The sequence below is a fragment of the Lactuca sativa genome, chromosome 3, assembly GCF_002870075.4.
Source record: "Lactuca sativa cultivar Salinas chromosome 3, Lsat_Salinas_v11, whole genome shotgun sequence".
NCBI classification, from domain to species: Eukaryota; Viridiplantae; Streptophyta; class Magnoliopsida; order Asterales; family Asteraceae; genus Lactuca; species Lactuca sativa.
In genome coordinates, this window is record NC_056625.2 from 54,477,528 (window position 1) to 54,494,393 (window position 16,866).

General features: G+C 36.7%; 1 protein-coding gene across 1 annotated transcript; it reads right to left on the reverse strand.

Annotated features, from left to right (window-relative positions):
* Positions 1-11,495: 11,495 nt before the first annotated feature.
* Positions 11,496-13,464, reverse strand: LOC111914475 (uncharacterized GPI-anchored protein At4g28100). The gene is made up of 2 exons (XM_023910214.3): positions 12,708-13,464; positions 11,496-12,100 (listed from the first exon to the last, which is right to left on the reverse strand). Exons 1-2 carry the CDS (start codon positions 13,323-13,325, stop codon positions 11,777-11,779), a joined length of 942 nt encoding a protein of 313 aa, XP_023765982.1. The 5' UTR covers positions 13,326-13,464; the 3' UTR covers positions 11,496-11,776.
* Positions 13,465-16,866: the final 3,402 nt, after the last annotated feature.

The following is a 16,866-nucleotide window of genomic DNA, read 5'->3' on the forward strand; positions in this document are numbered from 1 at the left end:
CTCCATCATTATTGTGTTAGATTCTTGAATCTTCAAAGCAATTCTTCAAGTGTTCTTGAGTTGAACACTTCACTTCTTCAACATTCACTCACCGAAAACACTCAAGGTGAGTTCATACCCCTACATTTTCGGGTTTTCTTAAGTTTTTAGGGGGGGGTACAAGTTAAAACACTAAGAACATAACTAAACTTTTCTAACAGCTTTCATCAGAAAAGTTGGACTCCATTCACGGACGGTTTTGGGCAACTTAAACATTTTTGTTTTCAAAACTGTTTTAGGCGTAAGTAGTTCCAGTTCTTATCTTTAAAATGACTACTTGCACATCTCCATACAATTTTTCAAAAATTTATGTTGAGTTTTACAAAACTGCCTATCATTTCAAACACCAATCCGGACCAGTCTATGATTATGGACATTTTCACCCAAGTTATAGGTCATTAAAAATAATGATAAAAATTATGAGTAAACTAGACACATTTTAGGAACTCTCAGAATTTACGGATTTAGTTTCGACTTCGTATGATTTTTCTATGACTTTTCTAAAACGATGCAGAAAGGTTAAAAATTAGTTAACAGCTTACAACTTTCATAACACTTTTTATTATGTTGAGCAAAGTGTATAACAATAACTTCTAAATATTGAATGTGTTTCCTTGTTAGTTTATCATCATGAACTGAAACTTAGTCATTCATGATAAGATTTTTCATTCATTTAGAACGCGTATATTAAGCTATAATAAGCATAGTTCATGGATTCATAACACTAATGCATTTTCATAAAAGAGTTCTTATACATTACAAACGTTTTGGATAAACTATAATAGGTATAGTTTATGATTCATCACATAACACACTTACACAAAAAGGGTACATTCATACAAAAAGGTTCTACACTTACGCACACTACACGTAAACTTGTTAACTCAGGTTGTGAGACTTTCTCTCCCTGTACGTCCGAGTACGGGATCCAAATTCCTATAAGTTATAACCAAAATCTCTTGTAGGGAGAGCGTGATAATTATGTATAGATCTATATTGGGGTTGACATCCCACACCTCGCTGCTAGCTACAGCCGGACCGGCAGGTCTGCGGGTGACAAGAGTCATAGGATCAGGGCGTCTAAAAGACGTTGTGCAGGTTACCTCTAGTCATAGTATGGTTATAGCGACTCACATAGGGAGCTAACAATACATAAAGTTTACGGGATTTTTATAAAACAAAAAGGGTTTTTATGTCGATTTAAAATCACTTTTTATATCAATAATTACAGATATTGTTGTATATATTCAGTCTTGGTATTTAAGACTACACACCATTCATTTCGGGAGTTATCTCAAATCAGAAAGGGTTTTACGCCAATTTGAAAACACTTTATATCTTTAAGTATGACAAATACTTGTTCATTTCCGGTCCTGGTATTCAGGACCACATAACTTTTATAAGGAAAATATTGGATTTTTCTTGGTAACATACATCTCTTTACAAAGATCGATTTCAAACTCATACTGTCAAAAGCTTATGAACTCACCAAACTTTGTGTTGACACTTTTTCAAACAACTTGTATTCTCAGGAATTCCTTGAAACAGGAAATCAACAGCGTTTTGAGGATGGGACGATAAATCGTTAAATAGTTCATTTTGTCATCATAATGTAATTGATTTGAATCATGTAAACATATACTTTGGTGTAACTTTTTCAATTATATTTATGATGGTTGTATTTACTTTGAGCACTATTATACACGTTGTTGTGATACTATACATGAAGTCCTCCACCCCCGGACGTTTCCGCCATCCTTGGTTTGGGGTGTGACAGATTGGTATCAGAGTATTGTTTATACTGAACTAAGTATATCGAACCACATAAGATATACAAACTATAAATGCATTGGGACTAAAGTCTCTAATTTAAAGTTTTGAAAACAACTATACTTTTAGAAATAAATAGTTTCTCATTAAAAGTATACATGCATGCATACATACTAAGGTCAGCATCATTCTAGAACAAAACAAAAGTAATGATTGTTGAATATCACAGGTAAGCTCGGGGATGTATGGTCAGTCTTGGGAGTGGCATAGCCTGATCAACTATGCTAGTCCGAGGAGTGATTAGCACATGCCCAAGAATGGTTATGATATGGCAACAAGTCTAAAAACTTACCAACACTACCACAATGAGAACATTAGAACAGGACATGAGTTTAAAATACTATAGGAGTATTTTGTAATATCATAACTTATATGAAAAGTAAATAGATCCTTAATAATAGGTCTATAGTCCCTAAGTGGATACTCTAAGGTTATATATAACTTAGAAATCATAGACTTAGAATTTGTGGTCATTGCCTTACTTCCTTTTCCTTGTTTGGATGTGGACCTAGGGTAGGATCACTTATTCGAAGGTCTATCATATCTTGTTATATGTAATTAGTATGCACTCTGTCATTATAGAAGTAACTAATAAGGATCACCCCCTATAAGTAAATAATTATAGAGTTAGACGCCTAGTAATTATCTCTTCCACTCCTATTCCCGCAAGTACAACATAGCAAGATCCTACTTATCGGACGACCCCTACTTTCCCAATCCGAACTCGAGAAATGGTGAATGGTTATGAGAAGAATCAGAAGCGGAACCGTAGATAATCAATCCTCCATGCATAGCAAGGGTTTCCACGAACCGTTTTGACTACATCGAACATGTGCCCCGTTGGGCAATCGTGATCGAGGGTTGAATGTCGACAACAATGACAACAACCACCATGTGGAGACCAATGAGTGTGCTATGACCTCAACCACGGGGGACCGACTGACAGAGCCCTCCCGGCGAAGACCCGACAGATCGCGAACATCAAGGATTAAAGCAGGTAGACTACAACCCGAGTTCGAAAACTGTGCGCTACTACAGACCATACCGTCTCACGTACCCGAAACTCGAAAAGAGACTACTACTTCAGAGGCCAAATCTCTCCTTAGGACCTTATCGCCACTCGGACAGAAGTAAGAAGGTAACAGGGTAGACACACGGCATTCAAAGAGAGGATGATTGCAGCCAAGCATCGATTGGCAGGGCTAAAGGTGCACCGACTTTGCCTCAGGCATCGCAAGGGACAGATTGTCGTGAGTAGAGTTCATACCGCTCGCAAGACCTCGTAAAAATAGGTTCATGAGTATGCTTGGTGCTACTCTATTCTAAGCGTAAACACGACACTACGATTTAAGCGGTTATACTGATCAAGAGATCTAGTTACTATCAAAACTTTTCCCTAAAATAGTCTGGAATAAACCTACATCTAGGTCAAAATTTTCGCTAAAGCCAGAATTACTAGAATCATATTTACAAGATGGGCTTAGGACGTACCTAACAAACTCGAAGGTCTATTAAGTCTTAATCATACCTCTAAGCATACATCAATTGGTCATAATAAGGACCTAGCTTAGGTCAACTTACAAGGTTTTTCTGGGATACAGAACTACTAAAACACATGAGTACCTGAAACCAAAACTAAAAATCGTAAGCATGAAGCTTAGTGAGTTCCCCAACCTACCACATACCCTGCATAAACACATACAACATATATTGGGCCACGCCCGCTACTTCGGGCCTCGCCCACTACAACGGCTCCGCCGCTCCAGGCCCCGCCTGGCTACGAGCCCCGCTCGGATACAGATCTGTTTCACTTAGGCCTCGCTTGTCCCTGGGCCTCGCCCGCTAACATATACTAACACATAAGCATATCACAACACATAAGCTAACATATACTAATAAATCTTGTCCTGAGGCCTCACCTATCTTGGGCCTCGCCCTTGTCCTGCTACTGATGAGTCATGGAACCCCGTCTACGCTCCTACTGATAGTGAGATACGGGCCCAGCCCACACTCACTCTTTCCCTAACTTGGGCCTCGCCCTTCTTCTGCTGCTAATGAGATATGGAACACCGTCTACACTTTGCTATTGGTGAGATACGGGACCTCGCCCACACTCACCTCCCTACCAGGCACATACATGTATCACACAAACAACAAGTATAAACTATCATATAAACCATTCCTTGGGCACCCGCCCGTTATCATTGGACCTTGGTCCTGAATATTATTCTAGCATATTGCGCCTAGGGCTAACCCCCGGGTCTTCCTACTCATAACTATATGGGCCGACATTGTGGCCGTAGACCCATTCACACAAAGGGAAACTCACCGCGTACTGCTGAACTTGCTGGTAACCCCTATGGATGCTGACTGACAATTCCCTGAACCGCTGCTTCACTAACTCCCAAATCTACCAATATCAAAACATATATCACTTACCTTAACTGTTCTCCAAAAGTCAACTAAGTCAACTCTGGTCAAAGTCAACCTTCCAGGTCAACCCTACTCACCGAGTCTGACTACTGAATCGCCAAGTTCATTAGCTCAGAATCCTTTCATTCGCTACTCGACTCGCCGAGTCAGCCCCTGACTCGCCGAGTCTACCAATTTCCGAGTCCTGACCTGTCTAACTCACTGAGTCCCCACTCAACTCACTGATCCGAGTCCTAACTTGAAGGGTTTAGGGTTTCGCGACTTGACTCGCCGAGTCCAAGAGTAGACTCGCCGAGTCCCATGCAATCTTCAACAAACTCGCCGAGTTGTTCTTCCAACTCGCCGAGTTCCTGCCCATCTTCATCCAACTCGCTGAGTCCACCCATGTGACTCGCCGAGTCGCTCCAGTTCTTAATCCATCCAGTGGCTTTTCGAGCCATGCAGGGGCTCCAAATCATAGATCCATACTTCCAAAGTCCATTCCCCACATAAAGTTGCAAACTTTACGTATAACTAAAGAGATCAAGGCTCAAAACACTACAAACTAGGGTTTAAGACAAAGACGCTTAACAACCAACCCATAGACTGATGCTTTATGATTTTCTAGGCCAAGATACACTTAGATTTGAAGTAGCAACTTCAGATCTGGGCTTCTAACTCGAAATGGTTCTTAAACATGGCATAAAAGCCCCAAAACTCATAACCAAGGTAGATCTAGATGAAGAAGGGTGAAAATAACGACTTAATACCTTCAATAACTCTGAAAGGTGACCCAAACTCTGGATCTAAATCCAATCCTTGAAGCCCCAATGATTCCTTCCTTCCTTCTTCCTTCAAATCACCTAAAAATGGCAAGAGACTTGAATATGCAACAATGGAGGCCGAGGGTTTTAGTTTCTGGATGAGAGAGGCTCCAAGGAACCCTAAACCTGCCTATTCTCTGGTACATTAAAAAATTGCCTTCTATTGGGGGCATCTAATGGAGAGAATAAGACGCTTAAATAGTGCCCAAAGTCCCGGATTTATGGTTTCCCAATCCAAACCGGACTCGCCGAGTCCACTCTCCGACTCGTCGAGTCAGTCACTTACTCTTCGACCCGGATCCCGCTCGGACTCGTCGAGTTCCACCCTGGACTCGACGAGTTGACCCCCTTGACTTAGGGTTTTCCTTTCCTTTCTTGGTCTTTCTGATTATGGGTGTTATAACATGCAAATCCAAGAAGCAAATCACTATCTCCTTGTCTTCAGCAGAAGCTAAATATAGGAGTATGACAAGGGTCACAACTAAATTAGCATGGCTTACAAGACTGTTAAACAAGTTTGCTGTCCCCAATTTAACTCATGTTCCTATTCACTGTGATAATCTGGTTGCTATACATATTGCTCGAAACCTTGTATTTAACGAGAGGACAAAACACGAGGAGATCGATTGCCATTTTGTCCGAGAAAAACTATATCATCTTAGGGGTTTATGTATGCTTTTAACGTGAAAAATACTTATTTTACATTAATAATTTTTCTTGGCATAATTATATTTGCTAAAGTTTAACCTCTTAATTTTATAATTATGGAGACATTTTCATATCGTTAGACGTTTGGTAACCCAATAGTCCAATACCAAGTGTCATCTCTCGGGGCATTACATAACCAAGACTTAGGCGTGTAGAGTTGACGTAACATACATGTGTGAGTAATGTTTCCATTGTATTCATATTACTTTATAATTTTTGTGTATCATACAATTAAATATATTTTGATTAATATTTATTCATGATTACGTAGTGATTAACATTTATGTATGATTAGGTGGATAATTGGCTAATTAGGAGATCAAAACCTACTTAGAAGGAGAGTGCTCCTTTGTCGTGATCTACTAGTTGGTCGTGAGTAGAAAGTGTTAATTTACCACATTTTTTTATTGTTTGATGTGTTGGTTTTTTGTTTTGTTAAACTAGTACACAAGTGAAAATTGTATGATGCTTTGTTTACATATTACAATGTACATATCTAAGGTTTTTTTAAATCAAAATGTAGGATATGGTTAACTAAATATTTCACTAAAAAAAATTTAATCAAATGTAGGATATTGTTGACTATATCTTTCACTAACATTGACCTTACACTTAGACTTAGTTTTAACCATAGATTTACTCCTACTAGATTGTTCAGACTTTGTTATATCGGTTGGGAACAAAGATTGTCATTTTAGGCATATGTATTTTATATATTGGTAGCAACTAGATGTTTTCTTTATCATATCTTCTCCTTCAGGTGGGATACAATTATGGTTCGCAGTAGTCCAACTTAGTGTTTGTCCATCAATGGTGGTAAAGCATGCATAACTTCATTTGTATGTTTGTATTTATTTGGAACTAGCACATTGTACACAACATCCATACACAATATGTCTCCATTGTAGAATATCGACTTACCATTTTATTATACTATTTATACCTTTTTTATTTGAAAGTCACTATTGCATGACCACATAGTATACAAATAATTGACATTTCATACATCTATATGTCTTGGCTTGTAAGTTGAATATATCATATTACTTTTGGTCGGTCACTTGATATCTATCCATATCTATCCCGTATACTCTCCATACTACAAACTTATGAATCCTCATATCCAAAAACTCTCTACACAATGGTAACATGATTTTGAAGTTATGAGATGTATGGATAACAACAAATTGTCATGTAAAGTAAAACAAAATTTATATTAATATATTTAGGGAAAATGACCTTTGAGGGTAATAAAATGTTCTATAAGTACTCATTTGGTCCCTTATCTTTTTTTTGTCTTTATTATACCACTGAACTTAATAATCCTGCTCACCAAAACCCTTGATACCGGTTGTTGTAGGTTACTACTTATGTGGATATTACGTGGCATTATGTACCATAAACTGGGCTTATTAATTGCAAAGTTGCAGTACTGCATCGTTCTTGCCCGTTCTTGCCCTAGATCAACATGTCTTCTTCTTCTTCTTCTATTTCTTCCAAACGAAATGTTGAATTTCAATCTGAAAATCCTTGTTACTGTGGGTTACCATCTCGTGTACGAACTTCACGAACTAAAGACAATCCAGGAAAAAAATTCAGATTGTGCCCTAACTCCATGGTAAAGCAATTGTTTTTTACTTTTCGTTTAATCTTCTTTCTTTAACCAATTTGTTACTTTTTTCAAGAATGAAGGACCAAAATGCAAGTTCTGGGAATGGTTGGAGCCTGAAACCCCTGAAAATGAAGTCAATTCTGGGAAGGACAAAAAAGAACTGTGCAATTTAACCCTCAAAGTTTCTATATTGGAAAACGAGATCAGCATATGTAAGATGAAGATGGAACAAGAAAATTTGGTTGTTAGACAAGAGTTTGAAAAACTCAAATGGAAGCTATTTACTCATAAAGTTGTGATGATTGTGTTGTTTCTGTTGTTAGTGTTTAAGAAGTAGTTTAGCCCTTAATTTAACCTTTAGTTTAGTTGTATTCAAAGACTAAATGTAATCCTTAATGTTGTAATTTGTTTGATGTATTATGACTAAATCTTTTTGATTAATGATAGTTTGATGTTTTGAGTGCTTTCCAAGAAGTATTAATGTGTTTAAAAGGTTAATGAATTGGACATGATGCATGGGTAAAATGGTCTAAATTAAATTTTTCAGTAATCAATTGTTAATGTGTTGATGTGATCCAAGGGTAAAATGGTCCAGATTAACCACATTGGATACATCAAACATTTCTTAATGTATTAAGACTAAATCTTGGCATTAATCAATTGTTAATGTCTTGATGTGATCCAAGGGTAAAATGGTCCAGATTAAATTTGGCAGTAATCAATTGTTAATGTGTTGATGTGATCCAAGGGTAAAATGGTCCAGATTAACAACAACAACAACATCAAACATTGCTTAATGTATTAATACTAAATCTACTTGATTTATGATAGATAATATAAGATTAAACAATCTATATGTAAATAACCGTACACCAAAGCATATAGATAAAAGACAAAGTTGTAATATTCCATCTGCATGTGCACTATTACAAAAGTTGGGCCCACAGTTGTCCTAATATGTCAAAAGATGTGCCATGTGCCATGATTCTTAAAGTTTTCCCAATTACATAATTACAAGACTAAAAGTTTGTCTTTCCAAATAAAATCATTCCAACACCATTGGGTTGTGTCCAATGCTTCCTTCTTTCTTCAAAACCTTCCTCCTCAACCCTATCTTAGTAATTCTTTCTGAGTATTTTCGTATCCTCTGCCTAGTTGCAACTGGTTGAGCAGGGACATCAACATCTGGATGTGGATCATCTACTTGAACTGGTTCAACATGTGGAGCTGGTACATCAACTAGATCCATTGGATCTGCTTGAACTGGTTCAACATGTGGAGCTGGTACTTGAAGCGGATCCATTGGATCTTCTTGAACTGGTTCAACATGTGGAGCTGGTACTTGAACTGGATCCACTGGATCTGCTTGAACTGGATCAACATGTGGAGCTGGTACTTGAACTGGATCCACTGGATCTGCTTGAACTGGATCCACTTGAACTGGTTCCACTTTACCTGCTATACAAATATGTAGTTAATGAGTTGGATGTTCCATTTAAATTATATTGTTTTAATAGCATACCTTTCTCTTTTTTACATTTTTTAGGTTTCTTGTTTTTTGGCCTTGAAGTGGATGCTACATCTATTGGTCTAGTAGGACATGTTGATGTATTGTGGCCCCTTTCTCTACAAATAGTGCATCTATTAACTGAACCTGCTTTTGAGATAGTATGTCTTGTTTTCCCCTTGCTTTCCATCTCAGATTGATCTTTTTTCCTTTTAAGGGTTGGCCTTCCTGGTAACCTTCTTTTTTGAGGAGGCAATGGCTTCATGTAGGGAGCTTCAGGCCACATGGAACTACCATTAAGTGGGTTAATGGTATGGTTGTAACAAGTCAAGAACATGGCTGTATGGAACCATGGTGCAACATAATCCTCTGCATTCCTGTTGAGGTATGAAATGGCTGCCACTGCATGTACACATGGGATACCTGATACTTGCCAAGATCTACATCCACATGCTCATATGGAATATCATCAAAAAGTTGTGAATCTTTATCATCATCCAGGTCTTCCTCAGAATAATGCCCTTCATCATCTTCCATTACTTCCATATCAGCCCAATCAAGTACAGGTTCATTTTCGTGGTCTATATACACATTCATTCTTAGACCAGCTTCATCACTATAACCCGTTTCAATAAACTCAAAGTAGTCAGCATCATTCCTAATTCTCCTAATACCCTCTGCCAACGGTTCATTTCTAGTGCAATAATATACATTATCACAACTGCCTTCAATCAACTTTGCAATGAACAAGTTAAAGTCTTTGAAATCCATTGCACCAAAATCGACATCACAGATTGAAACAACAACAGCGTTCAAGTACACTAATGGTTTTGGTGCGAATAAACCATTATAATGTATATAAACTGTTAAATACTTACTTTGTTTGGAATCGGAGGCCATCTTTTTCACTATAACACTCGCATTCACCAGTTCTCTTCAATTTCCTAACCGTATGCTTCGATTGAACTTTTTCTTCCCTCAATTAAAACGAACCCTAACTGTAAGGACAAATGCGTGAAAGAGAAACGGTAATTAAATGTGTTCTAATTCCACGTAATAAGACATGTCATCTCTAATTAAATGTGGTAACCGGTAAAACAGGTGATAACCGGTCGCGGTGGTTTTGGTGAGCAGGGATTATAAGTTCAATGGTATAATAAAGACAAAAAAAAAAGATAAGGGACCTAATGAATATAAGACGAATACTTTATTACCCTCAAAGGTCATTTTCCCATATATTTATCTTAATTATGTTTTACATTACGATGTTGACATAATCATTTATGCATTGTGGCATGAAAAAAAGTCAATGAGCATTGTAATCAATAGTTTCTATGTGTCTCTTGATAATGAATCAATCGATTTTTCACTGTTAGATGTCATTATATTATAATGAACACTAGGAAAACACTTATTTGCCAATTTATGGAAACCAATTAGGTCTATCCATCTACAACACTCATCAATAAGTGTACATACTAGCCTAGCCAAGTTATCTTTAAAATCAAATTCTTTATAAACTTTACATGCTTCCCTCTTAACAATTTTTTTTATTATCTTATGTATTTTTATCTTTGTTCGCAAATCAACAAATATCGACAACATAGTCTATGATATGCGTTTGATTTGGATAGCTATGTTAATGGAAATGACCCTATCAGATATGATGGTTAAAATGTTCATATCCCAAATATATTATGCTTTTTGTCTATGGTCATCTCTAGGAACATGGGTTTAACGTATTTATTATTCAGGTGGGCACTATCAATTACAGTAAGGGGATGCATGCATTTTTAAATACATGAATCTACAAAATATTACATTAGCAATCTCATCATAAAAATTTATAACAAATACATATAATGTTTGCAAAATAATCTTACCATACAATTGGTATAGTGAAAAGCATTCATATCGATGATTTTTATTTGTCTTTATCTAGGTAACCGTCCTTGAATTCTTCATTTCTAAAAATTGTAACAATATATAAGGAGTTTTAGAAATCTTTCTTGAGGGGACCCTCTCAATAGTTCTAGAGCAAGACATTAATGGTTTGCTAAATTTGTTTTCCCTACAACATATTTCATGTAGTATCAGCCAATATATCCTTCAAGAAGTGACTCGATATTTATTTGTTGGCTTGATGATGAGGTTGCAATTGTATGTTTAAACATGTATCATTATCTACAAGTTTACTGACTTGAAAAGTTTCTATAATATTTTCTTAACCATTATTTACAATTTTTAGCTAAAACAATTGTTTCAAATCTTTTTTAGATCAGATATGTTGATTCTAATATAAATTCCCTAGACAAATCACATTCACAATGCAATCTTTAGATCTTACTTGTTTTTTTTATAAACGGTCGTCCAGGGTCCATGTCTACGATATCATTCTAGAACATACTTTGTTTATGTACTTTTAATCTTTCATATTTTGGAATACTTTTACGTTATATCTCACAAACTCTGAAACAATTATGCATAACCAAAAATACATGCGTTTCGAAAAAGAAAAGTAGTTACTATTTTTTTTGTTAATTAACTAGTTCTTAAAGACCAGTTTAAATAATCTCTCTTAAATATTTCCTTTGTTGAAAAAAAAAATCGAAATTCCTTCCTAACTACAATCCAGAATAATACAGATGTGCCCTTAAGGTAAAAGACAAAAATACCCCTAGGCATCAACACCCTAAACATTAGGCGCTATGCCCCACGAAACCTTTCACGTGATTCCGTCTCATATCCACCAAAATACGAAAAACCGAAGCAGGTAACATGCACTTTACAGTAAAATCCATCACAAAACAATCCAAAACGGACGTGACAAAAGAATAACGACGATTAGACAAACCCCAAAACCAGGGGCATTATCGTCATTACAAGAAAACCAGCACGTGACGAAGATGATGCAGATTTCTCGAACTGCAATGAATCGACGGCCAATGGCATGTTTTCTTGATCAGGGCTGCATTTGGACTCGTGGGGTGGGTGCGCACTGTACATGATGGCGCGTAATACAGCAGAAACAGTGGGTATGTACGCCGTTTTGTTCCTCGCTAGTAGCCACGTCAGCCCCATGAGCTGGCAGTCACGTGTCAAAATCTTGCTCGCCCGATCACCTCCTTCATGATGGCTCTTTCTTGTTCCGTTTTTGCCCTCGTTTAACTGTAGTATCCAATCATTCAACAAGGGTACTTTAGTCTTTTACTCTATGCATTATCTGCTTTTTCAAATCACTAAAATAGCCCAAACATAATTGAATTATACGTGGCTTTTTTAATTTGACCAAACATTAATAAGTGGAACCCCGATTATATTCGTGCATATGCAAAGAGGCACTTTTTAAGATTCTAGACGCTAACATTTTCTATTTAATATTTATGTTACAACTTTTTACAAGAAATTTGCAACTAATATAGTAAAATATAAAACATTCTTACCCCGTGACACAAAGAATGATTGTTTTATAAAAGAATGTGTATTTATTATTTAAGTATTTAACAGTTTATTAAGACTATCAAAAGTATTTTTAAATTTTTTTCAAAAAGATCATAAACAAAAATTAATAATCTAAATAGTTGGTATTTCATAGTGTTGTCAAGTAACACAATTATTTTTGAAAATTGTACCAATCACTCAATCATGATATTTTATTCGTACTGATTGATTAAGAAATGGTTAGAAAATTTAAAAGTAATGAAAGGGGGGGTATTTTGGTAAATCAACATGTCAACAGAAAATTCAGAAGCATGGGAAGTGAAAATTTGTTGACCTTTTGCAAAGCTCCGAGACATTTCGTGCAGCCGGCGTAGGAAGAATTCCGGCAATTCTTCTCCAGGTTTTTGACAGCGGCGGTGGGAGTTGCATTCCGAGATGTCGTCGTGATATTGAACGCGGCGGGGCAGCTAAGTGAACCGATCTGGTGTAATCGGATCCCACAGAAGCACAATACGGCGTCGCACGTGGCATTAGGCTGAGGTATATGGATGTTCCGGCTCTGCAACGAGCTCTGTAACGAGTTAACACAGTTCTGAGAGTCGTCAGGCATCATGGGCATTGCGTCAGTAGTCGCCGGAGCAGAAGCGTTCACCTCTAACGCCGATCGAGCGTGCGCCGCGAATAGCCACGCTGCGAGCACCGGACAACACCTGCTCCTATCGAGATTACGACCACAGGCGGCGTTTACACCTCCGAATAACTCGGCAGATAAATCCAACCGGCAAAGTTCTGACTCAGTCTGGACCGGAAACGAAGGGACTGTATTGGGAGAAGAGTCGTCCGGTGGTTTCAGCGGCTGAGCCGGCTCCGGTAGGAATCCAGACCGACATAGATGAAACATAGAACATATTAACATCGCTTTGAAAGCGAAATCAAATGATAATTTCTTCATTTCCAATGTAAAGAAGGTTTGAACAGAAGTGGATTAGGACGAAAGGTGTGATGATTGTGTTTTTGATTCACGAACCAATCTTGATATACGAGTGTGAAGATCAGAGAAAAGATTCGTGTGTACAGAGGGTGAAGGGGAAGGAGAAAGAGATATGATAGAGAAATGGTGTCTGAGAATTTGGCTGTTTGTGGGGTGGGTGGGGGTGGTGGTGGGGGAGGGTAGGGCAGTGGGGGTAACGTCTTTTTCTCACTCATTCTTTCTCCATATTTTTCAAGTCGCGAAATGTGGGTTCTCATTTACTAAAAAGTTTCTTCATTGGGATGATGATTGCTTATGTGGCTTTCTTTTCTGCACTATTTTTTCGACTTCATTTATTAAAACACGAAAACATTTCAGGAAACCCAATGTAACTTAGCATTCTAGAAAGTGAATCAATTGATGAAAGGAAAAATCGAGATGCCCAAAGGCTTTAAAGTCATCAATAGTTTCTATATTTGATAAAGAAAAAGCTCATGAAGCTAATCACAATGATATGGGTATTAATGTAGCGAGAAATTAAATATATTTTTATTTTTTTTTTTCTAATTTTCTTTCTATCCATTTAAGATAATAATAAGTGTATAAATTTAACATCTTATTCAAATTTAAATTAAATTAAGTTACATTTGTCATCATCTAAAATAGATATTAAGATAATAGGCAAAAAAATAGAAAAATATTTAATTTCTAACTATTTGAACAAAATATGGAAGCTATCTCTACTATGGATACTTACAAAAGGGAACCCGAAAATATAGGGAACTACACGAAACAAACATACGCTAAAACTCCTATCCCATCCTACTCACCTGCAAGTTGTGAATATATGAATCTCATCCTACTCACACGCAAGTTAGGAATATATGACGGAGCTTGATTTTGAAAACTAAGAAGTGAAACGACTAGGAAAGTATACCATGGTGAAAATATTCGCAGTCGATCAGTCGTAGAGACTAGAGAAAATAAACAGTTTTATGAACCATGCTTTTTATGAATAAAATCATAGTTAATTTTAATATATTTAGCTCGTTCATGGAAAACGTTATTGTGAAAAATATGGATGGTGCTCCTCTTATCATACTAGAGTGATGTAGGTAAACATTATTGACTATCCGTTGAAATACATTTTTTTGCAAACAAAATCTTCTTTTAAAATCGCTAGGTTGGTAGACACAATCATCCATAAAATCATCGTTAACTAGACGTTTATGTTCTTCACTATCTTTGTTTAACGCAACATGTCTTATAAGTAGTGGAGTTGGTTCTGGTTGTAGTAGCACGTTCATAGAATATATTGGTATATTGTACTCACAAAGATATCGTCGCCGTCGTTATCATCATTGAATGGATGGAACGAATCAAAATAAATTTTTTTTTTTGTTTTGAGAGAGAAATAGATGTATTTTGAGAGAGAAATATATGTATTTATAGTATATAAAAATGGGAAAATCTTTTTTTTTTTTTTGGTTTGGGATCGTTTAAGAACATTCGAAAATATGACCGTTTTCATCGAAACCACCAACTCAAACCCCGTTGCCTCCTGTTACCACAATAACGTGCTTTCACATAACGAATAATAACGTCTGGCCGGGTAGTGTGCTGACCATTATGGTGGTGCTATCTGGCCTCTAACTCGGATTAATGCCTCTTGGTGTTGTCCGTACCTACCGGTTTGTATTAATACAAAGGCGTCTTATATAAGATTGTATGCTTAAACGTCATCGGTCTAAGAAACCTGGGGATTAGAAAACGTCGTAACACCATTATGAATGGGAATAACATTAAAACATGCATGCAATATAGGAAATATAATACTTTCATATAAGGCTAGGGATGTTATTCGGGTCGGAATCGAACCGAACCGACTCGAACCCGAATAAACCGAAAACCGAATAAGGGTAATTGTATGAACCGAAAACCGAACCAAATAAGCTATACGGGTTCGGTTCGGTTCAGGTATTATTTGGTTCGGTTCGGTTCTGACCCGAATAACCCAAATAACATGTAGAAGATGATTAAGGAGCCAAATAACCCGAATAAACCGAATAATATTTACAAATAACATTTACAATGTGATTATAAATATTGTATTTTGTATGACTTGAATGGAGTTTGATCATAATAGAAACTAGAAAACAACGATGATGAGACGATTATTTTTTCCAGACGCAAGGGCCGACTTTTTTTTCTTATCGTAAATGGACTTTGAAGTTTGAACTTTGAACTGGTGATGATCGATCAATGAGTCCAGGTTATCGTAAGTCGCAAGGACAGTAGCCGCAACTGTCGATCAAAGCGTAATGTCGCAAGGATGCGAAAAACCTCAATCGATCAAAGAGTAATGTTGTCAACTCGTCGATTTGGTGCAATACGGATGATCAAATTCGATTGCGTTGATTTTTTTGGTGTATTATGTGGGTTTTTTTGGGTAACGATTGATAGAAAAGAAGATCGAATAAGCAATCATGTTAGGAAAAAAATGTGACTTTTCCTATTCGGTTCGGTCCTTTTGGACCGAATAAGCCCTTATTCGGGTAACCCGAACCGAATAACCCGAAAACCGAATAAGCCTTATATAGATACCCGAAAACCAAATCGAATTGCTTATTTGGGTCTAATTCAATTCGGTCCGGTTCGGTTTTCGGTTCGATTCGGGTTTTCGGGCCAAATTTTCATCCCTATATAAGGCTTGAGGGAGGGCCGCACCACCCCTCTCGCCACCAAACTCGCTACAAGTTTCAACCTCACTCCCATCAAAATGCTAGAAGTCTCGCTAAGTTTGTCTTGTCATGGACATAACGAGAGGAGAGAAGAGAGAGAAACTTGGATGGTTGTTTTTTATTAGCCGCAACTTCTTTTTTCTTCAAAATAAAACCTTTTAAACTAACATAACATTATTCCCTATATTTTGTAACTTGAATGTTGCCACTTTCTTCATACCATGTAGCTTTCAAAAATTTTACACGATATCAAAAAATATGATGTAACATCATCATTATAAAAGATGTTACTACTACCTACTATCTAAATCCTTTTTCTTGATATGTTAGCATTTTTGGATAGTCCACCATCAACAAAACATTTTTGGTTCGTCCTACCCCTATATTACTTAAAATACTTTTAAAATATATTTCTTTTACTAAAAAATCTCCTCGTTCCTTGGCACCCACTCTTCTAGGAATAGTTTGTCTTTGAAATTTTGAAACTGGATTTTATATTTTTAAATGATTTTTTTACATATAATGAACCTCCCTTTAACTTCCATTCTGAATTACATCATACAATTATCCTTAAACATAACATTAAGTTTTGTTTGTGAACATGTATAATGACGATGCTCATTAGATGTGATTTTATTACAAATAAATTAATTCAAATTGTATTAAATCTCTAATGATTCACATAGTTAAAAACAAATAATTAGTTAAAAGAATGAGTCGATCTAACTCCAAGTCACGCAAAGCAGATGCTTAACCCATAGAACCTCTCGACTCCTGAGTCG

Coding starts and splice junctions, on each gene's coding strand:
- LOC111914475 (XM_023910214.3), bottom strand. CDS start 13,325: ATGAAGAAATTATCATTTGATTTCGCTTTCAAAGCGATGTTAATATGT. Junction 12,101..12,707: donor GTCTCGGAGCTTTGCAAAAG/GTCAACAAATTT, acceptor TGGATACTACAG/TTAAACGAGGGCAAAAACGG.